The sequence below is a fragment of the Ranitomeya variabilis genome, chromosome 2 (genome assembly GCF_051348905.1).
Source record: "Ranitomeya variabilis isolate aRanVar5 chromosome 2, aRanVar5.hap1, whole genome shotgun sequence".
Lineage (NCBI taxonomy): Eukaryota > Metazoa > Chordata > Amphibia > Anura > Dendrobatidae > Ranitomeya > Ranitomeya variabilis.
Genome location: NC_135233.1, coordinates 1598698 through 1626352, shown reverse-complemented (window position 1 = coordinate 1626352; position 27655 = coordinate 1598698). Strand labels below are relative to the sequence as shown.

The 27655-nt window shown below is 45.9% G+C and overlaps 1 protein-coding gene across 1 annotated transcript in view; it reads left to right on the top strand.

Moving 5' to 3' along the window:
* The window catches only part of OTOG (otogelin), a 1016637-nt gene that overhangs the window by 359094 nt on the left and 629888 nt on the right, over window positions 1-27655 (top strand). The window contains exon 16 of the mRNA XM_077292284.1: window positions 16964-17096. Coding sequence (XP_077148399.1) covers window positions 16964-17096 — 133 coding nt within the window. The remainder of the gene's footprint in view (window positions 1-16963; window positions 17097-27655) is intronic.

Genomic DNA, 27655 nt, shown 5'->3' with positions numbered 1-27655 from the left:
CCCCGCATCTGCAGATATACCTGCATCTTCAGATATGCCAGCATCTTCAGATATGCCCGCATCTTCATATGCCCACATCTTCAAATATGCCCACATCTTCATATATGCCTGCATCTGCCGATATCCCCGCATCTTCAGATATCCCCACATCTTCAGATATCCCCGCATCTTCAGCTATCCCCGCATCTTCAGATATGCCCACATCTTCATATATGCCTGCATCTTCAGATATGCCCACATCTTCAGATATACCCACATCTTCAGATATGCCCACATCTTCAGATATCCCCGCATCTTCAGATATGCCCACATCTTCAGATATGCCCACATCTTCAGATATGCCCACATCTTCAGATATCCCTGCATCGTCATATGCCCACATCTTCAGATATCCCTGCATCTTCAGATATGCCCACATCTTCAGATATCCCCGCATCGTCATATGCCCACATCTTCAGATATCCCCGCATCTTCAGATATCCCCACATCTTCAGATATCCCCACATCTTCAGATATCCCCGCATCTTCAGATATCCCCGCATCTTCAGATATGCCCACATCTTCAGATATGCCCACATCTTCAGATATCCCCGCATCGTCATACGCCCACATCTTCAGATATCCCTGCATCTTCAGATATGCCCACATCTTCAGATATTCCCGCATCGTCATATGCCTGCATCTTCAGATATCCCCGCATCGTCATATGCCCACATCTTCAGATATCCCCGCATCGTCATATGCCCACATCTTCAGATATCCCCACATCTTCAGATATTCCCGCATCGTCATATGCCTGCATCTTCAGATATCCCCGCATCGTCATATGCCCACATCTTCAGATATCCCCGCATCGTCATATGCCCACATCTTCAGATATCCCTGCATCTTCAGATATCCCCGCATCTTCAGATATGCCCACATCTTCAGATATGCCCACATCTTCAGATATCCCCGCATTGTCATATGCCCACATCTTCAGATATCCCTGCATCTTCAGATATCCCCGCATCTTCAGATATGCCCACATCTTCAGATATGCCCACATCTTCAGATATCCCCGCATTGTCATATGCCCACATCTTCAGATATCCCTGCATCTTCAGATATCCCCGCATCTTCAGATATCCCCGCATCTTCAGATATGCCCACATCTTCAGATATCCCCACATCTTCAGATATGCCCACATCTTCAGATATGCCCACATCTTCAGATATGCCCACATCTTCAGATATCCCCGCATCTTCATATGCCCACATCTTCAAATATGCCCACATCTTCATATATGCCTGCATCTGCTGATATCCCCGCATCTTCAGATATCCCCACATCTTCAGATATCCCCGCATCTTCAGCTATCCCCGCATCTTCAGATATGCCCACATCTTCAAATATGCCCACATCTTCAAATATGCCCACATCTTCATATATGCCTGCATCTTCAGATATGCCCGCATCTTCAGATATACCCACATCTTCAGATATGCCCACATCTTCAGATATCCCTGCATCGTCATATGCCCACATCTTCAGATATCCCTGCATCTTCAGATGTGCCCACATCTTCAGATATCCCCGCATCGTCATATGCCCACATCTTCAGATATCCCCGCATCTTCAGATATCCCCACATCTTCAGATATCCCCACATCTTCAGATATCCCCGCATCTTCAGATATGCCCACATCTTCAGATATCCCCACATCTTCAGATATGCCCACATCTTCAGATATCCCCGCATCGTCATACGCCCACATCTTCAGATATCCCTGCATCTTCAGATATGCCCACATCTTCAGATATTCCCGCATCGTCATATGCCTGCATCTTCAGATATCCCCGCATCGTCATATGCCCACATCTTCAGATATCCCCGCATCGTCATATGTCCACATCTTCAGATATCCCCACATCTTCAGATATTCCCCCATCGTCATATGCCTGCATCTTCAGATATCCCCGCATCGTCATATGCCCACATCTTCAGATATCCCCGCATCGTCATATGCCCACATCTTCAGATATCCCTGAATCTTCAGATATCCCCGCATCTTCAGATATGCCCACATCTTCAGATATGCCCACATCTTCAGATATCCCCGCATTGTCATATGCCCACATCTTCAGATATCCCTGCATCTTCAGATATCCCCGCATCTTCAGATATGCCCACATCTTCAGATATGCCCACATCTTCAGATATCCCCGCATCGTCATATGCCCACATCTTCAGATATCCCTGCATCTTCAGATATCCCCGCATCTTCAGATATCCCCGCATCTTCAGATATGCCCACATCTTCAGATATCCCCACATCTTCAGATATGCCCACATCTTCAGATATGCCCACATCTTCAGATATCCCTGCATCTTCAGATATGCCCACATCTTCAGATATCCCCGCATCGTCATATGCCTGCATCTTCAGATATCCCCGCATCGTCATACGCCCACATCTTCAGATATCCCTGCATCTTCAGATATGCCCACATCTTCAGATATCCCCGCATCGTCATATGCCCACATCTTCAGATATCCCTGCATCTTCAGATATCCCCGCATCTTCAGATATCCCCACATCTTCAGATATCCCCGCATCTTCAGATATCCCCGCATCTTCAGATATGCCCACATCTTCAGATATGCCCACATCTTCAGATATACCCGCATCGTCATGCGCCCACATCTTCAGATATCCCTGCATCTTCAGATATGCCCACATCTTCAGATATTCCCGCATCGTCATATGCCTGCATCTTCAGATATCCCCGCATCGTCATATGCCCACATCTTCAGATATCCCCGCATCGTCATATGCCCACATCTTCAGATATCCCCACATCTTCAGATATTCCCGCATCGTCATATGCCTGCATCTTCAGATATCCCCGCATCGTCATATGCCCACATCTTCAGATATCCCCGCATCGTCATATGCCCACATCTTCAGATATCCCTGCATCTTCAGATATCCCCGCATCTTCAGATATGCCCACATCTTCAGATGTCCCCGCATTGTCATATGCCCACATCTTCAGATATCCCTGCATCTTCAGATATCCCCGCATCTTCAGATATGCCCACATCTTCAGATATGCCCACATCTTCAGATATCCCCGCATCGTCATATGCCCACATCTTCAGATATCCCTGCATCTTCAGATATCCCCGCATCTTCAGATATCCCCGCATCTTCAGATATGCCCACATCTTCAGATATCCCCACATCTTCAGATATGCCCACATCTTCAGATATGCCCACATCTTCAGATATCCCTGCATCTTCAGATATGCCCACATCTTCAGATATCCCCGCATCGTCATATGCCTGCATCTTCAGATATCCCCGCATCGTCATACGCCCACATCTTCAGATATCCCTGCATCTTCAGATATGCCCACATCTTCAGATATCCCCGCATCGTCATATGCCCACATCTTCAGATATCCCCACATCTTCAGATATTCCCGCATCGTCATATGCCCACATCTTCAGATATCCCCGCATCGTCATATGCCCACATCTTCAGATATCCCCGCATCGTCATATGCCCACATCTTCAGATATCCCTGCATCTTCAGATATCCCCGCATCTTCAGATATGCCCACATCTTCAGATATGCCCACATCTTCAGATATCCCCGCATTGTCATATGCCCACATCTTCAGATATCCCTGCATCTTCAGATATCCCCGCATCTTCAGATATGCCCACATCTTCAGATATGCCCACATCTTCAGATATCCCCGCATCTTCAGATATCCCCGCATCGTCATATGCCCACATCTTCAGATATCCCTGCATCTTCAGATATCCCCGCATCTTCAGATATCCCCGCATCTTCAGATATGCCCACATCTTCAGATATCCCCACATCTTCAGATATGCCCACATCTTCAGATATGCCCACATCTTCAGATATCCCCGCATCTTCATATGCCCACATCTTCAAATATGCCCACATCTTCATATATGCCTGCATCTGCCGATATCCCCGCATCTTCAGATATCCCCACATCTTCAGATATCCCCGCATCTTCAGCTATCCCCGCATCTTCAGATATGCCCACATCTTCAAATATGCCCACATCTTCAAATATGCCCACATCTTCATATATGCCTACATCTTCAGATATGCCCGCATCTTCAGATATACCCACATCTTCAGATATGCCCACATCTTCAGATATCCCCGCATTGTCATATGCCCACATCTTCAGATATCCCTGCATCTTCAGATATGCCCACATCTTCAGATATCCCCGCATCGTCATATGCCCACATCTTCAGATATCCCCGCATCTTCAGATATCCCCACATCTTCAGATATCCCCACATCTTCAGATATCTCCGCATCTTCAGATATGCCCACATCTTCAGATATGCCCACATCTTCAGATATGCCCACATCTTCAGATATCCCCGCATCGTCATACGCCCACATCTTCAGATATCCCTGCATCTTCAGATATGCCCACATCTTCAGATATTCCCGCATCGTCATATGCCTGCATCTTCAGATATCCCCGCATCGTCATATGCCCACACCTTCAGATATCCCCGCATCGTCATATGCCCACATCTTCAGATATCCCCACATCTTCAGATATTCCCGCATCGTCATATGCCCACATCTTCAGATATCCCCGCATCGTCATATGCCCACATCTTCAGATATCCCCGCATCGTCATATGCCCACATCTTCAGATATCCCTGCATCTTCAGATATCCCCGCATCTTCAGATATGCCCACATCTTCAGATATGCCCACATCTTCAGATATCCCCGCATTGTCATATGCCCACATCTTCAGATATCCCTGCATCTTCAGATATCCCCGCATCTTCAGATATGCCCACATCTTCAGATATGCCCACATCTTCAGATATCCCCGCATCTTCAGATATCCCCGCATCGTCATATGCCCACATCTTCAGATATCCCTGCATCTTCAGATATCCCCGCATCTTCAGATATCCCCGCATCTTCAGATATGCCCACATCTTCAGATATCCCCACATCTTCAGATATGCCCACATCTTCAGATATGCCCACATCTTCAGATATCCCCGCATCTTCAGATATCCCCGCATCTTCATATGCCCACATCTTCAAATATGCCCACATCTTCATATATGCCTGCATCTGCCGATATCCCCGCATCTTCAGATATCCCCACATCTTCAGATATCCCCGCATCTTCAGCTATCCCCGTATCTTCAGATATGCCCACATCTTCAAATATGCCCACATCTTCAAATATGCCCACATCTTCATATATGCCTGCATCTTCAGATATGCCCGCATCTTCAGATATACCCACATCTTCAGATATGCCCGCATCTTCGGATATCCCCGCATCGTCATATGCCCACATCTTCAGATATCCCTGCATCTTCAGATATGCCCACATCTTCAGATATCCCCGCATCGTCATATGCCCACATCTTCAGATATCCCCGCATCTTCAGATATCCCCACATCTTCAGATATCCCCACATCTTCAGATATCCCCGCATCTTCAGATATCCCCGCATCTTCAGATATGCCCACATCTTCAGATATGCCCACATCTTCAGATATCCCCGCATCGTCATATGCCCACATCTTCAGATATCCCTGCATCTTCAGATATGCCCACATCTTCAGATATCCCCGCATCGTCATATGCCTGCATCTTCAGATATCCCCGCATCGTCATACGCCCACATCTTCAGATATCCCTGCATCTTCAGATATGCCCACATCTTCAGATATCCCCGCATCGTCATATGCCCACATCTTCAGATATCCCCGCATCTTCAGATATGCCCACATCTTCAGATATGCCCACATCTTCAGATATGCCCACATCTTCAGATATCCCCGCATCTTCAGATATGCCCACATCTTCAGATATGCCCACATCTTCAGATATCCCCGCATCGTCATATGCCTGCATCTTCAGATATTCCCGCATCGTCATATGCCTGCATCTTCAGATATCCCCGCATCGTCATATGCCCACATCTTCAGATATCCCCGCATCGTCATATGCCCACATCTTCAGATATCCCCACATCTTCAGATATCCCCGCATTGTCATATGCCCACATCTTCAGATATCCCCGCATCGTCATATGCCCACATCTTCAGATATCCCTGCATCTTCAGATATCCCCGCATATTCAAATATGCCCGCATCTTCAAATATGCCCACATCTTCAGATATGCCCACATCTTCAGATATCCTCGCACATGCCCTGAGGAAGAGAGCAAGAACGCTCTTGAAACGCGTAGGCTCAAATAAACTATCTACAATATATCCCGTGAGCGCGGTCTTCATTTTGCCTTAGATTGATATCCCCGCATTGTCATATGCCCACATCTTCAGATATCCCTGCATCTTCAGATATCCCCGCATCTTCAGATATGCCCACATCTTCAGATATGCCCACATCTTCAGATATCCCCGCATCGTCATATGCCCACATATTCAGATCTCCCTGCATCTTCAGATATCCCCGCATCTTCAGATATCCCTGCATCTTCAGATATGCCCACATCTTCAGATATCCCCACATCTTCAGATATGTCCACATCTTCAGATATGCCCACATCTTCAGATATACCCACATCTTCAGATATGCCCACATCTTCAGATATGCCCACATCTTCAGATATCCCTGCATCTTCATATGCCCACATCTTCAAATATGCCCACATCTTCAAATATGCCCACATCTTCATATATGCCTTCATCTGCCGATATCCCCGCATCTTCAGATATCCCCACATCTTCAGATATCCCCGCATCTTCAGCTATCCCCACATCTTCAGATATGCCCACATCTTCAAATATGCCCACATCTTCAAATATGCCCACATCTTCATATATGCCTGCATCTTCAGATATGCCCGCATCTTCAGATATACCCACATCTTCAGATATGCCCGCATCTTCAGATATCCCCGCATCATCATATGCCCACATCTTCAGATATCCCTGCTTCTTCAGATATCCCCACATCTTCAGATATCTCCACATCTTCAGATATCCCCACATCTTCAGATATCCCCGCATCTTCAGATATGCCCACATCTTCAGATATGCCCACATCTTCAGATATTCCCGCATCGTCATACGCCCACATCTTCAGATATCCCTGCATCTTCAGATATGCCCACATCTTCAGATATCCCCGCATCGTCATATGCCTGCATCTTCAGATATCCCCGCATCGTCATACGCCCACATCTTCAGATATCCCTGCTTCTTCAGATATGCCCACATCTTCAGATATCCCCGCATCGTCATATGCCCACATCTTCAGATATCCCCGCATCTTCAGATATCCCCACATCTTCAGATATCCCCACATCTTCAGATATCCCCGCATCTTCAGATATGCCCACATCTTCAGATATGCCCACATCTTCAGATATGCCCACATCTTCAGATATCTCCGCATCGTCATACGCCCAAATCTTCAGATATCCCTGCATCTTCAGATATGTCCACATCTTCAGATATCCCCGCTTCGTCATATGCCTGCATCTTCAGATATTCCCGCATCGTCATATGCCTGCATCTTCAGATATCCCCGCATCGTCATATGCCCACATCTTCAGATATCCCCGCATCGTCATATGCCCACATCTTCAGATATCCCCACATCTTCAGATATCCCCGCATTGTCATATGCCCACATCTTCAGATATCCCCGCATCGTCATATGCCCACATCTTCAGATATCCCTGCATCTTCAGATATCCCCGCATATTCAAATATGCCCGCATCTTCAAATATGCCCACATCTTCAGATATGCCCACATCTTCAGATATCCTCGCACATGCCCTGAGGAAGAGAGCAAGAACGCTCTTGAAACGCGTAGGCTCAAATAAACTATCTACAATATATCCCGTGAGCACGGTCTTCATTTTGCCTTAGATTGATATCCCCGCATTGTCATATGCCCACATCTTCAGATATCCCTGCATCTTCAGATATCCCCGCATCTTCAGATATGCCCACATCTTCAGATATGCCCACATCTTCAGATATCCCCGCATCGTCATATGCCCACATATTCAGATCTCCCTGCATCTTCAGATATCCCCGCATCTTCAGATATCCCTGCATCTTCAGATATGCCCACATCTTCAGATATCCCCACATCTTCAGATATGTCCACATCTTCAGATATGCCCACATCTTCAGATATACCCACATCTTCAGATATGCCCACATCTTCAGATATGCCCACATCTTCAGATATCCCTGCATCTTCATATGCCCACATCTTCAAATATGCCCACATCTTCAAATATGCCCACATCTTCATATATGCCTTCATCTGCCGATATCCCCGCATCTTCAGATATCCCCACATCTTCAGATATCCCCGCATCTTCAGCTATCCCCGCATCTTCAGATATGCCCACATCTTCAAATATGCCCACATCTTCAAATATGCCCACATCTTCATATATGCCTGCATCTTCAGATATGCCCGCATCTTCAGATATACCCACATCTTCAGATATGCCCGCATCTTCAGATATCCCCGCATCATCATATGCCCACATCTTCAGATATCCCTGCTTCTTCAGATATCCCCACATCTTCAGATATCTCCACATCTTCAGATATCCCCACATCTTCAGATATCCCCGCATCTTCAGATATGCCCACATCTTCAGATATGCCCACATCTTCAGATATGCCCACATCTTCAGATATTCCCGCATCGTCATACGCCCACATCTTCAGATATCCCTGCATCTTCAGATATGCCCACATCTTCAGATATCCCCGCATCGTCATATGCCTGCATCTTCAGATATCCCCGCATCGTCATACGCCCACATCTTCAGATATCCCTGCTTCTTCAGATATGCCCACATCTTCAGATATCCCCGCATCGTCATATGCCCACATCTTCAGATATCCCCGCATCTTCAGATATCCCCACATCTTCAGATATCCCCACATCTTCAGATATCCCCGCATCTTCAGATATGCCCACATCTTCAGATATGCCCACATCTTCAGATATGCCCACATGTTCAGATATCTCCGCATCGTCATACGCCCACATCTTCAGATATCCCTGCATCTTCAGATATGTCCACATCTTCAGATATCCCCGCTTCGTCATATGCCTGCATCTTCAGATATCCCCGCATCGTCATACGCCCACATCTTCAGATATCCCCGCATCTTCAGATATGCCCACATCTTCAGATATCCCCGCATCGTCATATGCCTGCATCTTCAGATATCCCCGCATCGTCATATGCCCACATCTTCAGATATCCCCGCATCTTCAGATATCCCCACATCTTCAGATATAATAGTAATAATAATAATCTTTATGTATATAGCGCCAACATATTCCACAGCGCTTTACAGTTTAACAGTTTCAAACACAACAGTCATGGGTAACAATGTTAACAATACAGTAATAAAGCACAATAAGCCGCCCCTGCTCGTGAGAGCTTACAATCTACAATGAGGTGGGGGAGATACAAAGTACAGGTGTGTATTTACAATGATGTATTTACAATCATGGTCCAGCCATCTTCAGGGAGTGGGGGGTAGATGGAGATAGTGAATGGGCTACACACACACACAAACATAAAATGAGTTTGATTAGGGAATGTGATAGGCCGCTCTGAACAAATGAGTTTTGAGCGAGTGCCTAAAACTATGCAAGTTGTGGATGGTTCTAATATCTTGGGGTAGAGCATTCCAGAGGATTGGCGCAGCACGGGAGAAGTCTTGGAGTCGGGAGTGGGAGGTACGGATTAGTGCAGAGGTTAGTCGAAAGTCGTTTGCAGAGCGCAGCGGTCGGCTAGGCCGATAGACAGAAATGAGGGAGGAGATGTAAGGGGCTGTCGCATTGTGGAGAGCTTTGTGGGTGAGAACAAGTACTTTGAATTGTATCCTGTAATGAATGGGCAGCCAGTGTAATGACTGGCGAAGAGCGGACACGTCCGAGTAACGATTAAGGCCCCGTCTCACATAGCGAGATCGCTAGCGAGATCGCTGCTGAGTCACAAGTTTTGTGACGCAACAGCGACCTCAGTAGCGATCTCGCTATGTGTGACACATACCAGCGATCAGGCCCCTGCTGTGAGATCGCTGGTCGTGTCGGAATGGCCTGGACCTTTTTTTGGTCGTTGAGGTCCCGCTGACATCGCTGAATCGGTGTGTGTGACACCGATCCAGCGATGTCTTCACTGGTAACCAGGGTAAACATCGGGTTACTAAGCGCAGGGCCGCGCTTAGTAACCCGATGTTTACCCTGGTTACCAAAAAAAACAAACAGTACATACTCGCCTTTCGGTGTCCAGGTCCCTTGCCGTCTGCTTCCTGCTCTGACTGAGTGCGGCCGTACAGTGAGAGCAGAGCACAGCACCGCTGACGTCACCGCTGCGCTCTGCTCTCAGTGTACGGCGGCACTGTCAGAGCAGGAAGCAGACGGCAAGGGACCTGGACACCGAAAGGCGAGTATGTACTGTTTGTTTTTTTTGGTAACCAGGGTAAACATCGGGTTACTAAGCGCGGCCCTGCGCTTAGTAACCCGATGTTTACCCTGGTTACCCGGGTGCTGCAGGGGGACTTCGGCATCGTTGAAGACAGTTTCAACGATGCCGAAGTCGTTCCCCTGATCGTTGGTCGCTGGGGAGAGCGGTCTGTGTGACAGCTCCCCAGCGACCACACAGCGACTTACCAACGATCACGGCCAGGTCGTATCGCTGGTCGTGATCGTTGGTAAATCGCTATGTGAGACGGGGCCTTTAGCCAGATGGACGACCCTGGCTGCTGCATTAAGGATAGACTGGAGAGGGGAAAGTCGCGTGAGGGGGAGGCCAATTAATAGATTAATAGATTAATAATAGATATCCCCGCATCTTCAGATATCCCACATCTTCAGATATCCCCGCATCTTCAGATATCCCCGCATCTTCAGATATCCCCGCATCTTCAGATATCCCCGCATCTTCAGATATCCCCGCATCTTCAGATATCCCCGCATCGTCATATGCCCACATCTTCAGATATCCCCGCATCGTCATATGCCCACATCTCCAGATATCCCCGCATCTTCAGATATCCCCGCATCGTCATATGCCTGCATCTTCAGATATCCCCGCATCTTCAGATATGCCCACATCTTCAGATATGCCCACATCTTCAGATATCCCCGCATTGTCATACGCCCACATCTTCAGATATCCCTGCATCTTCAGATATGCCCACATCTTCAGATATCCCCGCATCTTCAGATATCCCCGCATCGTCATATGCCCACATCTTCAGATATCCCCGCATCTTCAGATATCCCCGCATCTTCAGATATCCCCGCATCTTCAGATATCCCCGCATCTTCAGATATCCCCGCATCTTCAGATATCCCCGCATCGTCATATGCCCACATCTTCAGATATCCCCGCATCGTCATATGCCCACATCTCCAGATATCCCCGCATCTTCAGATATCCCCGCATCGTCATATGCCTGCATCTTCAGATATCCCCGCATCTTCAGATATGCCCACATCTTCAGATATGCCCACATCTTCAGATATCCCCGCATCGTCATACGCCCACATCTTCAGATATCCCTGCATCTTCAGATATGCCCACATCTTCAGATATCCCCGCATCTTCAGATATCCCCGCATCGTCATATGCCCACATCTTCAGATATCCCCGCATCTTCAGATATCCCCGCATCGTCATATGCCCACATCTTCAGATATCCCCGCATCTTCAGATATCCCCCCCATCGTCATATGCCTGCATCTTCAGATATGCCCACTGTGACAGTCACTGGTAATGTAATAGAGGGGAGATATGTTTCACTACGCCTAACGGCGTTAGAGATATAAAAATCCAGAGTTTTATTTCCTCCAGCACAGTAAGTGTTGCGAGGGTTAAATTAACGTATGTTATGGGCTGGTTTTTCGGTGGACATTCATAAAGCGGGTGGGAGAGTGTCCCCCCCATATAACCACCTACAGAGCCGGCACCACTGTGTGCTGACAGGACCTTGATGTTGTCACAGTCATGTGATCAGTCACGTGGCTGAGGAGTCATCTGGAGAAGGAGCACTCCAGAAAGTGTGCATGGACTTAAGAAACTGAACAGTGTGTGTTCTGCCAGCCGTGAGCGGGAGGAACCCCGCTCACAGAAGGACTGTGTTTGTTCGGCCACCATTTTGTTTTGTTTTCCTGTTTTGTCCAGAGGGCTGTAATTTATTTACTATACCTTGGTTTATGCTGCCTACAAAAAACCAAAGGAAGTTCTTAAAGCCGAGGTGTACCCGTATCTACCTCCGTGTGCAGCCGAGTGAGCCGCACTACCACATTGCATCCTCAGATATGCCCGCATCCTCAGATATACCCTCTCTTTACAGTTGAATAAAAGGAAAATGTATTTATTGATAAATATACCATAAGACATAAAGGTATATACGGGATCCATATGAATATGGGAGAGAGGTCTGACCTGTTGATAAGTGATGCAGTATTTAAATAAAAATGTTTATGCAAATATCCAGACCAGACAATCGGTGATAATTAAACAATTCGTATGCAAAGCATGAACGAAAAGCTTACTCACCTTCTCTGCAAATCGCACATCTCCGCTTGTACGCTCGACCCCATTCCACCTCCTCGCCGACCTCACCACCATGCTTATCCCAGCCCTAACCTCTCTCTTTAACCTATCGATATCCTCTGGTGTCTTCCCTTCTGCTTTCAAACATGCCACAATCCCACCTATTCTGAAGAAGCTATTCCTTGACCCAACCTCTACATCCAGTTATCGCCCCATATTGCTGCTCCCTTTCACCTCTAAACTCCTCAAATAGCATGTCCATGCTGAACTTTCTTCCCAACTCTCTTCTAACTCGCTCTTTAACAGCTTACTATCTGGTGTCCGTCCCCACTACTCCACTGAAACTGCTCTAACCAAAATTACTAATGACTTACTTTATACTTACTTATCCACCTCTCGTGTCTCCCCTTTTCCATCCACCTCTCGTGTCTCCCCTTTTCCTCATAGTTTGTACCTTGCGAGCAGCAGGGCCCTCATTCCTCCTGGTATCTGTTTTGAACTGTGATTTCTGTTATGCTGTAATGTCTATTGTCTGTACAAGTCCCCTCTATAATTTGTAAAGCGCTGCGGAATATGTTGGCGCTATATAAATAAAATTATTATTATTACTGCCAAAGCGAACAGACAATTCCCTATACTTCTTCGAGACCTGTCCTCTGCCTTTGACCCAGTCGACCACTGCCTCCTACTACAGATCCTCTCTTCCCTTGGTACCTTGGTATCATGGAACTTGTCCTCTCCTGGATCTCCTCATACCGTTCTAAGCACACATTCAGCATCTCCCACTCCCAACTTACCTCCTCATCCTGTTCGCTCTCTGTTGGAGTCCCTCAAGGCTCTGTCCTGAGACCCTTACTTTTCTCAACCTATACCTTTGGCCTGGGACAATTTATAAAGTCACATGGCTTCCAGTACGATCTGTATTCTGATGACACTCAGATCTACCTCTCGGGCCCAGATGTTGTCTCTCTGCTGTCCAGAATCCCAGAGTGTCTATCAGCCTTATCCTCCTCATCACGCTTCCTAAAGTTCCACGTGGACAAATCTGAACTCAGCTGTTTCAATACTCAGATCAAGATAATAATAAAATATATAGCTTTATTTGGATGTTACGACACACAAATCCACAAACAATAAAAACAATTAAAAACAAATATACATCATGGCGGTCAACCCGCACCCCTCAATATTAAACGGTGACAACCTGTCAGTATTCATAACCGTGTGTTGAATCAACAGTACAAAACTGGCAATTAATAATAAGCTATGACAGAATCACAAATCAATAAATCACAATGGTTTATGAGAATAATTCATGTCAAATAATTAATAGCAACCGTGACCAAACATCAAACCATGTCCCTGTCCAGAATGTGACCCAAATATACAAGAGAAAAACAGCCGCACTCAAGTCTTTGTGTTTATGTAGAAAGTGTAGTCACTAAACCGGCCGGCACCTCCATTCCTGAACTTTACAGTGTGCACATCATATCTCCCTCTGGATACCGAATGTGACCCAGTCATCCCCTACATTAGTGGGTTAGATGTCAGTAAACCGAGTTTAGAATTGCATGGTTTGGAGGTCACAAAACACAAAAAAAGTGTGCACATCAAAAAGTCTATTCAAGCTTAATGCTCACCACGGCCAGCATGACATCTACTGACATCTAACGCAGTATTGCCGGGAACGACTGGGTCACATTCTGGACATGGTCATGGTTTGATGGTCAGTCACGGTTGCTATGAATTATTAGTCATGAATTCTGCTCACAAACTATTGTGATTTATTGATTTGTGATTCTGTCATAGCTTATTATTAACTGCCAGTTTTGTGCTGTTGATTCAACACACGGTTATGAATACTGACAGGTTGTCACCGTTTAATATTGAGGGGTGCGGGTTGACCGCCATGGTGCATATTTGTTTTTAATTGTTTTTATTGTTTGTGGATTTGTGTGTCCTAACATCCAAATAAAGCTATATATTTTATTATTGTTATCTTGATCTGAGTATTGAAACAGGTGTGCATGCCCATTTGTGTCTGGTCTTTTTTGCTTTGATTCACGTTGTATTTTCAGGCACGGTGTGGCACCCTGCTACACAGATCGACATGCAGACTATCTAACGGAGGTGCACCCTATTTTCTCCCCTGACAAATTCAAACTCATCATCTTTCCTCCATCCCACTTATTTATTATTATTTCCCCTACCTGACCTATCTAACACGATAAATGACATCACACTTTCCCCTGTACCAGAAATCCGCTGCCTCGGAGTAAACATCTATTCTGCCTGGTCCTTCAAACTGCACATCCAAGCTCTCGCCACCTCCTACTGTCTCCAACTCAAAATTGTTTCCAGAATCTGTCCTTTTCTTCACCATTAATCTACTAAAATATTAGTGCCCTCATCATCTCCCTCCTTGACTACTACAACATCGTCCTCTGTGGCCTCCTGGCTAACTCGCACCTCTCCATTCCGTTCTTACCTCTGTTGCCCGAATAATCCACATCTCTCTTTGCTGCTCACCCATTTCTCCCATGTGCAAATCATTTCACTGGCTTCCTATTCCCCAGTGTACTCAGTTCAAATTACTAACACTGACCTACAAAGCCGTCCATAATCTGAATCTGCTGCACATCTCCTAACTAATCTCCCAGTATGTTCCCTCACGTAATCTTCTGCCATCCCAGGACCTTCTGTCCTACACACACATACGTTCCTAACCCAGTCGTCTACAAGAATCCAAGCTTCCCTCGTCCTCTGGAATTCTGTGCCCAAACACATCCGACTATCCACCACATTCAGAACTTTAAAGCGGAACTTAAAAAGCCATCTCTTCAAGAAAACTACAGCCTTCAATAACCCCGCTGCCACCTGACTACCACCAAAGCTGCCGCAACCCCCCAACCAACAGTCTCCTTCACTATCACCCTGTGGACTGTAAGCCTGCGGTGGCAGGACCCAATCTTTTCTGGACTACTCTGTTATTGTTAGTTTGTTCATGGTAATTTACGTTTCTATTTTGCATGCAATCCCTTCTAAATTACAGCACCATGGAATCAATGTGCTCTAAAAATAAATAATTATTGTCACATACACAGCTGCACTGTTGTCACTTTGTCACAGGTGACACCGGAGCGATCACCCAGATCTCACCACTGCCACCAGTTTGTCAGGGGATATGACGCCGCTGCCTCCAATCCTCAGGACAATTATGTAATTGATGAGTGATGGACGAGGCTGTGGCTGCTTCCTCTACTAGGCCGGTTATTGAGGGTCTCACATTGAGCGTATGGTATATACACCTCCGAATTCAAGGTATGGAATATATGTATATACCCCTGGTACAGTCACTGCCAGCTGCACAATAACAAAATGAACCATTACTATCTGCCATCTCCAGTCATTTATACAGGCCGATCGGACTCCCGTTACAGGTAGCGAATGACTTCAAGGGTGCGGTTTACAGAGCAAAAGGAACGGCGTTATTACATGTTATATATTTATTCTAGAAAGATAAGCAGTGCATGTAAAAATATACAAGATGATACAAAATGGGAATAAAACAAAACGTTATATACAATTACATACAATAAAAATGAATAATAAAAGGGTCCCAACTGCAATATGTGAGAGTGTGTCATTTCTGTCCCTTTCCTCTGATGCTGAAAATCTACATCCCATAAAAAATGGATTGATACAAAACTCAGTATTCATATCTGGACAATGGAGACAAAAAGGCTGTAGCACTCTCTGCCCAATCTTTTTCCTTGGAAGAAAGGCACTTCTCCACCCCTGCATAAACAGATCTCCCAGCTTACTGTGTTTTCCCCAGCAGATGTCCTGTTTTAATTACCTGGACACTGCAGGAGATCTCTGCTTTAAATGTGGGTTGTAGCTCTTCCTATGTGTCTGGTTTCCTCAATTCTATGTTATAATTAGTTTCTTTCTCTCTTCCCCAAATGTTCAATGTGAGGTCCTACTGAAGAAGGGATTTGAAGTGTCAGCTCTTTCTCTCTAATAGAGAGGTCTTATGGACTTTTATTTTTCTAAATGCCAATAATAAAAAATACATTTTAGCACACACTCCCCTATGAAAAATATACGGCCTTTATAGAAGGTCAGATTTATCATTAGATCCTGAGGTGGTGTGATGCACGGACACACATTTACTAAGCCTCCAGAAACTTTATGGCAAAAACTACTGTGACACAAAGTTGCAGATTACTGATGACAAATTTGGGATACACTTTTGAAAAGCTTGAAATGAACACAAAGTTAGTGAGTACAGACACCAGGTCGGTCATGTGACCAGGACTCAGCGCCTTCTTCTTGGGTTTTGCAGAATCTGGACAGATCCTGTATACAGTCTGTGGACATCATGATTTCTCAGGATCACAGGAAGCAAGTGATGCTGACGCAATCTGGGGATATCTTAGTGTACGGCCAACACAAGATCAGTCTGCCATACACGGATGGTAAGTGCTGCATGCTGGCGCCCATGAGGTTGTGAAGATGACAATAATCCAGCTCCCACATCAAAAGCGATAAATATTTGGTGTTTATTGATACTTCATTAACCCCTTAACGACCGCTGATATGCCTTTTAACGGCGGTAGTTAAGGGTACTTAACCCCTTTATGCCATTGGACGTACTATTCCGTCCATGTGGGGTGGGCCTTAATTCCCAAGGACGGAATAGTACATCCAGCACGATCGGCCGCACTCACGGGGGGAGCGCGGCCGATCGCGGCCGGGTGTCAGCTGCCTATCGCAGCTGACATCCGGCACTATGTGCCAGGAGCGGTCACGGACCGCCCCCGGCACATTAACCCCCATCAAACATGATCGCGGTGTGCCGGCGGTACAGGGAAGCATCGCGCAGGGAGGGGGCTCCCTGCGGGCTTCCCGGAGACCCCCGGAGCAACGCGATGTGATCGCGTTGCTGCGAGGGTCTCTTACCTCCTATCCCTGCAGGCCCCGGATCCAAAATGGCTGCGGAGCTGCATCCGGGTCCTGCAGGGATTACTTCCGGGTGCAGACCAGGCTCTGGTAAGCCTGCAGCACTGGAACTGAGTGCTGTGCAAACTGTCAGATCAGCGATCTGTGATGTCCCCCCCTGGGACAAAGTAAAAAAGTAAAAAAAAAAAAATTCCCACATGTGTAAAAAAAAGAAAAAGAAAAAAAAAATCCTAAATAAAGAAAAAATATATATATTATTCCCATAAATACATTTCTATATCTAAATAAAAAAAAAATCAAACAATAAAAGTACACATATTTAGTATCGCCGCGTCCGTAACGACCCCACCTATAAAACTATATCACTAGTTAACCCCTTCAGTGAACACCGTAAAAAAAAACAAAAAAAAAACGAGCCAAAAAACAAAGCTTTATTCTCATACCGCCAAACAAAAAGTGGAATAACGCGATCAAAAAGACGGATATAAATAACCATGGTACCGCTGCAAACGACATCTTGTCACGCAAAAACGAGCCGCCATACAGCATCATCAGCGAAAAAATATAAAAGTTATAGTCCTCAGAATAAAGCGATGCCAAAATAATTATTTTTTCTATAAAATAGTTTTTATCGTATAAAAGCGCCAAAACATAAAAAAAATGATATAAATGAGATATCGCTGTAATTGTACTGACCCGAAGAATAAAACTGCTTTATCAATTTTACCAAACGCGGAACGGTATAAACGCCTCCCCCAAAAGAAATTCATGAATAGCTGGTTTTTGGTCATTCTGCCTCACAAAAATCGGAATAAAAAGCGATCAAAAAATCTCCCGTGCCCGAGCATGTTACCAATAAAAACGTCGACTCGTCCCGCAAAAAACTTTCAGTGTGTGACGGCTGCCAATCATAAAAATCCGCTAAAAAACCTGCTATAAAAGTAAATCAAACCTCCCTTCATCACCCGCTTAATTAGGGAAAAATTAAAAAATTAAAATGTATTTATTTCCATTTTCCCATTAGGGTTAGGGCTAGGGTTAGGGTTAGGGCTAGGGCTAAGGTTAGGGCTAGGGTTAGGGTTGGGGCTAGGGTTAAGGCTACAGTTAGGGTTGGGGCTAAAGTTAGGGTTAGGGTTTGGATTACATTTACGGTTGGGAATAGGGTTGGGATTAGGGTTAGGGGTGTGTCTGGGTTAGAGATGTGGTTAGGGTTACCGTTGGGATTAGGGTTAGGGGTGTGTTTGGATTAGGGTTTCAGTTATAATTGGGGGGTTTCCACTGTTTCGGCACATCAGGGGCTCTCCAAACGCGACATGGCGTCCGATCTCAATTTCAGCCAATTCTGCGTTGAAAAAGTAAAACAGTGCTCCTTCCCTTCCGAGCTCTCCCGTGCGCCCAAACAGGGGTTTACCCCAACATATGGGGTATCAGCGTACTCGGAACACATTGGAGAACAACTTTTGTCATCCAATTTCTCCTGTTACCCTTGGGAAAATACAAAACTGGGGGCTAAAAAATAATTTTTGTGGAAAAAAAAAATTTTTTTATTTGCACGTCTCTGCGTTATAAACTGTAGTAAAACAGTTGAGGGTTCAAAGCTCTCACAACACATCTAGATGAGTTCCTTAGGGGGTCTACTTTCCAAAATGGTGTCACTTGTGGGTTTTTTTACTGTTTAGGTACATTAGGGGCTCTGCAAACAAATGTGATGCCTGCAGACCACTCCATCTAACTCTGCATTCCAAATGGCGCTCCATCCCTTCCGAGCCCTCCCATGCGCTCAAACAGTGGTTCCCCCCCACATATGGGGTATCAGCATACTCAGGACAAATTGGACAGCAACTTTTGGTGTCCAATTTCTCCTGTTACCCTCGGGAAAATACAAAACTGGGGGCTAAAAAATAATTTTTGTGGGAAAAAATTTTTGTTTTATTTTTACGGCTCTGCATTATAAACTTCTGTGAAGCGCTTGGTTGGTCAAAGTGCTCACCACACCTCTAGATAAGTTCCTTAGGGGGTCTACTTTCCAAATTGGTGTCACTTGTGGGGGGGTTTCAATGTTTAGGCACATCAGTGACTCTCCAAACGCAACATGGCGTCCCATCTCAATTCCTGTCAATTTTGCAGTGAAAAGTCAAATGACGCTCCTTCCCTTCCGAGCTCTCCCATGCGCCCAAACAGTGGTTTACCCCCACATATGGGGTATCAGCGTACTCAGGACAAATTGTACAACAACTTTTGGGGTCCAATTTCTTCTCTTACCCTTGGGAAAATAAAAAATTGGGGTCAAAAAGATAATTTTTGTGAAAAAATATGATTTTTTATTTTTACGGTTCTGCATTATAAACTTCTGTGAAGCACTTGGTGGGTCAAAGTGCTCGCCACACCTCTAGATAAGTTCCTTAGGGGGTCTACTTTCCAAAATGGTGTCACTTGTGGGGGGTTTCAATGTTTAGGCACATCAGGAGCTCTCCAAACGCAACATGGCGTCCCATCTCAATTCCAGTCAATTTTGCATTGAAAAGTCAAATGGCGCTCCTTCGCTTCCGAGCTCTGTCATGCGCCCAAACAGTGCTTTACCCCCACATATGGGGTATCGGCGTACTCATGACAAATTGGACAACAACTTTTGGGGTCCATTTTCTCCTGTTACTTTTGGTAAAATAAAACAAATTGGAGCTGAAGTAAATTTTGTGTGAAAAAAGTTAAATGTTCATTTTTATTTAAACATTCCAAAAATTCCTGTGAAACACCTGAAGGGTTAATAAACTTCTTGAATGTGGTTTTGAGCACCTTGAGGGGTGCAGTTTTTAGAATGGTGTCACACTTGGGTATTTTCTATCATATAGACCCCTCAAAATGACTTCAAATGAGACGTGGTCCCTAAAAAAAAAATGGTGTTGTAAAAATGAGAAATTGCTGGTTAACTTTTAACCCTTATAACTCCCTAACAAAAAAAAATGTTGGTTCCAAAATTGTGCTGATGTAAAGTAGACATGTGGGAAATGTTACTTATTAGGTATTTTGTGTGACATATCTCTGTGATTTAATTGCATAAAATTCAAAGTTGGAAAATTGCGAAATTTTCAAAATTTTCGCCAAATTTCCATTTTTTTCACAAATAAACGCAGGTAATATCAAAGAAATGTTACCACTATCATGAAGTACAATATGTCACGAGAAAACACTGTCAGAATCACCAGGATCCGTTGAAGCATTCGAGTTATAACCTCATAAAGGGACAGTGGTCAGAATTGTAAAAATTGGCCTGGTTATTAACGTGCAAACCACCCTTGGGGGTGAAGGGGTTAAACCACAGCGCCGTTAATTATTGGCACTGTGGAAAAAGTTTATAGCACCCCCCAGAGTTGGATTTTCTCCGGGGTCTCGGCTGCCAGGGACAGCCGAGACCCCAGAGAACATGATTCGGGTCGGTTTTTACCGACCGCTAAAAAAAAAGTCAGATTTGCCATTTAATTTCTCTCTCCTATGATGTGATTACACATCAGAGGCGAGAGAAATGGGTACTGATATTTAACAGTGTCTTCCAGTGTCCCTGGTTCCTCCTGGTCCCCCCACAGCCACTGGCATCTTCTTCCGATAAGAAAATGGCAGGTGCATGTACAGTGCGCCTGCCGAGATCTGCCGGCCGGCACCTGACAACAATAGGATATTTTACCTATTGGTTCATTTTGATCACTGTGATAGACCCTATCACAGTGATAAAGATTAAAAAAAATAGTAAATAAATCCCCCCTTTATCACCCCCTTAGTTAGGGAACAATAATGAAAAAAGTAATAATTATTTATTTCCATTTTTTCATTAGGGTTACAGTTGGGCTAAAGTGAGTTGGGCTAAAGTTAGGGTTAGGGCTATTATTATGGTTAGGGTTGGGATTAGGGTTAGGGTTGGGGCTAAAGTTAGGGTTACGGTTGGGGCTAAAGTTAGGGATAGGGTTGGGGCTAAAGTTAGGGTTAGGGTTGGGGCTAGAGTTAGGGTTAGTGGTGTGTCAGGGTTAGAGGTGTGGTTAGGGTTATGTTTACTGCTGGGATTAGGGTTAGGGATGGGATTAGGGTTGGGTGTGTCAGGGTTAGGGGTGTGTCAGGGTTTAGGGGTGTGGTAAGGGTTATGGTTAGGGTTGGGATTAGAGTTAGGGGTGTGTTGGGGTTAGGGGTGTGGTTAGGGTTATGGTTAGGGGTGTGTTGTGGTTTAGGGTTGGAGTTATAATTGGGGGGTTTCCACTGTTTAGCCACATCAGGGGCTCTCCAAATGATCTCAATTCCAGCCAATTCTGCGGTGAAAAAGTAAAACTGTTCTCCTTCCCTCCCGAGCTCTGCCTTGGGGATCTAATTTCCAAAATAGGGTCCCTTGTGGGAGGTTTCTACTGTTTAGGTACACCAGGGGCTCTGCAATCGCAACGTGACGCCCGCAGACCATTTCATCAAAGTCTGCATTCCAAAATGGCGCTTCTTTCCTTCCGAGCTCTGCCATGCGCCCAAACGGTGGTTTACCCCCACATATGTGGTATTGGCATATTCAGAACAAATTGCACAACAACCTTGGTGGTCTAATTTTTCCTGTTACCCTTGGTAAAATAAAAATTTGGGGGCGAGAAGATCATTTTTGTGGAAAAAATATTTTTTATTTTCACGGCTATATGTTATAAATTTCTGTGAAGCACTTTGGGGTTCAAAATGCTCATCACACATCTAGATAAGTTCCTTAGGGGATCTACTTTCCAAAATGGTGTAACTTGTGGGGGTTTCCACTGTTTAGGCACATCAGGGGCTCTCTAAACGCAACATGGTATCCGATCTCAATTCCAGACAATTCTGCACTGAAAAAGTCAAACGATGCTCCTTCCCTTCTGAGCTCTGCCATGCGCCCAAAGAGTTGTTTACCCCCACATGTGAGATATCGGCGCACTCAGGACAAATTGCACAACAAATTTTGTGGTTCATTTTCTCTTTTTACATTTGTGAAAATAAAAAAAACTGGTTGTAAAATAAAATGTTTGTGAAAAAAGTTACCGTATATACTCGAGTATAAGCCGAGATTTTCAGCCCAAATTTTTGGGCTGAAAGTGCCCCTCTCGGCTTATACTCGAGTCATGGTCGGTGGGTGAGGTGGATTAAGGACCGTCGCATACTCACCTGCTCCTGGCGCTCCTAACGCTGTCCCTGCCTGCCCCATGGTCTCCCGCGCTGCCGCTCTTCCTCTATTCAGCGGTCACGTGGTGCCGCTCATTAAAGTAATGAATATGGGCTCCACTCCCATAGGGGTGGAGCCGCATATTCATTACTGTAATGAGCGGTACCGCTGACCGCTCATTACAGGAAGAAGCTGCGGTACAATGGGACAGGCAGGGACAGCGTCAGGAGCGCCGGGAGCAGGTGAGTATTTCATAGTCACCTGTCCGCGTTCCATCCGCCGGGATCCGCTCCGTCTTCTCGTCCTCTTGCATTGACTGTGCAGGTCAGAGGGCGTGGTGACGTATTAGTGTGCGCGCCACCCTCTGCCTGAACAGTCAGTGCGGAGAGATGGGACGCTGAGGAGCAGCGACGAGAGGTGAGTATGTGATTTTTTTATTTTTTCTTCAGCAGCAGCATTACATGTGGCACAATGCTATATGGAGCGTCTATGGGGCCATAACTGCATGGAGCATTATATGGGGCATTATATGGGGCCATAACTGCATGGAGCATTATATGGGGCATCTATGGGGCCATAACTGCATGGAGCATTATATGGGGCATCTATGGGGGCCATAATTGCATGGAGCATTATATGGGGCATCTATGGGGCCATAACTGCATGGAGCATTATATGGGGCATCTATGGGGCCATAACTGCATGGAGCATTATATGGGCCATAATGCATGGAGAATTATATGGGGCATTATATGGGGCCATAACTGCATGGAGCATTACATGGGGCATCTTATGGGGCCATAACTGCATGGAGCATTATATGGGGCATCTTATGGGGCCATAACTGCATGGAGCATTATATGGGGCATCTATGGGGCCATAACTGCATGGAGCATTATATGGGGCATCTATGGGGCCATAACTGCATGGAGCATTATATGGGGCCATAATGCATGGAGCATTACATGGGGCCGTAACTGCATGGAGCATTATATGGGGCGTCTATGGGGCCATAACTGCATGGAGCATTATATGGGGCATTATATGGGGCCATAACTGCATGTAGCATTATATGGGGCATCTATGGGGCCATAACTGCATGGAGCATTATATGGGGCATCTATGGGGCCATAACTGCATGGAGCATTATATGGGGCATCTATGGGGCCATAACTGCATGGAGCATTATATGGGGCTTCTATGGGGCCATAACTGCATGGAGCATTATATGGGGCCATAATGCATGGAGCATTATATGGTGCATTATATGGGGCCATAACTGCATGGAGTATTACATGGGGCATCTTATGGGGCCATAACTGCATGGAGCATTATATGGAGCATCTATGGGGCCATAACTGCATGGAGCATTATATGGGGCATCTATGGGGCCATAATTGCATGGAGCATTATATGGGGCATCTATGGGGCCATAACTGCATGGAGCATTATATGGGGCATCTATGGGGCCATAACTGCATGGAGCATTATATGGGGCATTATATGGGGCCATAATTGCATGGAGCATTATATGGGGCATCTATGGGGCCATAATTGCATGGAGCATTATATGGGGCATCTATGGGGCCATAACTGCATGGAGCATTATATGGGGCATCTATGGGGCCATAATGAACTGCATGGAGCATTATATTGGGTCATCTATGGGGCCATAACTGCATGGAGCATTATATGGGGCATTATATGGGGCCATAACTGCATGGAGCATTATATGGGGCATTATATGGGGCCATAACTGCATGGAGCATTATATGGGGCATCTATGGGGCCATAACTGCATGGAGCATTATATGGGGCATCTATGGGGCCATAATTGCATGGAGCATTATATGGGGCATCTATGGGGCCATAACTGCATGGAGCATTATATGGGGCATCTATGGGGCCATAACTGCATGGAGCATTATATGGGGCATTATATGGGGCCATAACTGCATGGAGCATTATATGGGGCATTATATGGGGCCATAACTGCATGGAGCATTATATGGGGCATCCCTCTGCTCTTTGCTTTCATATGGTATGTTCATCCAGCTCTCCTGCTCTGAAGTGCACATAATACATCACCCAGCTTTGCACATAGACTTCCCTCTGCTCTTTGCTTTCATATGGTATGCCTTTCAGCTAACCCCAGCTTGCCCTGTGTTATTTATGACCTTGTTTACTTAGGCTTGATTGTATGCATCTGGTCCACCCTTAATTCTCTGACCAAGATGAGCAGAGACCACTCCTCTCTGCTTCACACCTGAACGCACTTAGTTTTCCATATATTGTATAGCACAAGTCTGCATGACTTCAGTCTGCAGTGTGATTTCTAGAAGTGTGTTCTAAAAGTGTGGATTACATTAGAATTAAAACCTGAATTGAACCTGAAGGTAACTGGCCAGTCACTGTAAACAATGTTTCTGTTTGTTGTCACTTTTACCCCTATAATCTTTCCCTTTCTGCTAATTCCCCTAATCCCTACTCCTAGTAAGGAACTGCTCATCTCTTCCTCAGTCCTCCCCATCCATCTCACCTCCTCCTTTGAACTGTTCCTCAACATACAATCCTCTGTCTCCAAACACAGACAGCCACCTCATGCCCTCTCCTGCTCCCACCTGCTAACACTTTCTCTGCTACTTCTCACTGCTGATGATATCTCTCCAAATCCTGGTCCTCCTCACCATATTCCCACAGTCATTTCTACCTCCCACCCACGCTCCATCACAAACTTCCGTAACCTCTCTAACCTTATACCCATTCACCCAGCCCCCGCTTCCCCAGTCCCACTAACAGGAGCTCTGTGGAACGCTCGCTCTGTCTGTAACAAGCTTTCCTACATCCATGATCTTTTTGTTACTACCAAACTTTCATTCCTCGCCATCACCGAAACCTGGCTCACCCCTTCTGACACAGCCTCTCCTGCTGCACTCTCTTATGGTGGCTTCCACCTTTCTCACACACCCCGCCCCAGCAGCAAGCATGGCGGAGGAGTTGGTTTTCTCCTGTCAGATAACTGCTCCTTCATCCCAATCCCATTGCCACCCTCTGTTACCCTTCCTTCCTTTGAGGTGCACTCTGTGCGCATCTACTCCCCCTCCAACCTCCAACTGGCTGTCATTTACCGCCCCCCAGGGCCAGCCACCATCTTCTTTGACCACTTCACCACCTGGCTACTTCATTTCCTTTCTGCAGACATCCCCACTATCATCATGGGCGATTTCAACATCCCCATTGACACTTCCCTCTCAGCTGCCACTAAACTTCTATCTCTCTCTTCCTCCTTCGGCCTCACTCAATGGTCTTCTGCAGCCACTCACAAAGATGGTCACACACTGGACCTCATCTTCACCCGCCTCTGCTCCCTATCTAACCTCTCTAACTCACCTCTTCCTCTCTCTGACCACAACCTTCTCACATTCTCATCTCTCTCCACTCCATGTCAAGAGTCCCCACCCCACAAACTTTCACACCCTCGCAGAAATCTTAAACATCTTGACCTACATTCATTCTCTGAATCCCTCCTCCCTCTCACAGACATAAGTTCCATACACAATGCGGATGACGCTGCCGCTCTATATAACACCACAATAGCTGTAGCTTTGGAATCTGCTGCCCCACTTACACATACCAAAGCTCGCAAAATCAACAGACAGCCCTGGCACACCAGCCTGACCAAAAAACTGAGGTGAGCTTCCAGGGCTGCTGAGCGCAGATGGAAAAGATCCCACTCCAACGACCACTTCATCGCATTCAAACAGTCCCTCACTACTTTCAAGACCACACTCGCCACAGCTAAACAAACCTACTTCTCATCTCTCATATCCTCCCTGTCTCACAAGCCTAAACAGTTATTCAACACCTTCAATTCTCTCCTCCGTCCCCCAGCACCTCCTCCCTCCCCACTTATCTCTGCTGAAGACTTTGCCTCATTCTTCAAGCAGAAGATTGATAACATCAGAGACAATTTTGGTCAACAACCCCCAGAGCACTTCCTCCCAACTTCCCTACCCTCCACCTCCAAAACCAACTTCCCCACCATTACAGAAGATCAACTCTCTACTCTCAAGATCGCATCTCACCACCTGTGCACTTGACCCGCTCCCATCCCACCTCATCCCAAACCTCACCACAATCTTCATCCCAACCCTAACCCATCTCTTCAACCTATCACTAACAACTGGTGTTTTCCCCTCAAGCTTTAAACATGCCTCCATCACACCTATCCTCAAAAAGCCCTCTCTTGACCCATCCTCTGTATCTAGCTATCGCCCTATATCACTTCTCCTCTATGCCTCAAAACTACTGGAACAACACGTCTACCTTGAACTGTCCTCCCATCTCTCTTCTTGCTCCCTCTTTGACCGCTTACAATCTGGCTTCCGGTCACACCATTCCACTGAAACTGCCCTAACTAAGGTCACCAATGACCTCTTAACCGCCAAGAGCAAGCGACACTACTCTGTTCTCCTCCTCCTCGACCTATCGGCTGCCTTTGACACAGTGGACCATTCCCTATTATTACAGACCCTCTCATCCCTTGGCATCACAGACTTGGCCCTATCCTGGATCTCATCATACCTAACAGACCGGACATTCAGCGTCTCCCACTCACACACCACCTCCTCACCTCGCCCCCTATCTGTCGGAGTCCCACAAGGTTCAGTCCTTGGGCCCCTGCTCTTCTCCATTTACACCTCTGGCCTGGGACAGCTCATAGAATCTCATGGCTTTCAGTATCACCTCTATGCTGATGACACACAGATCTACATCTCTGGACCAGATATCACCTCCCTACTAACCAGAATCCCTCAATGTCTGTCCACTATTTCATCCTTCTTCTCCGCTAGATTTCTGAAACTTAACATGGACAAAACAGAATTCATCATCTTTCCCCCATCTCACGTGACCCCCCCAACG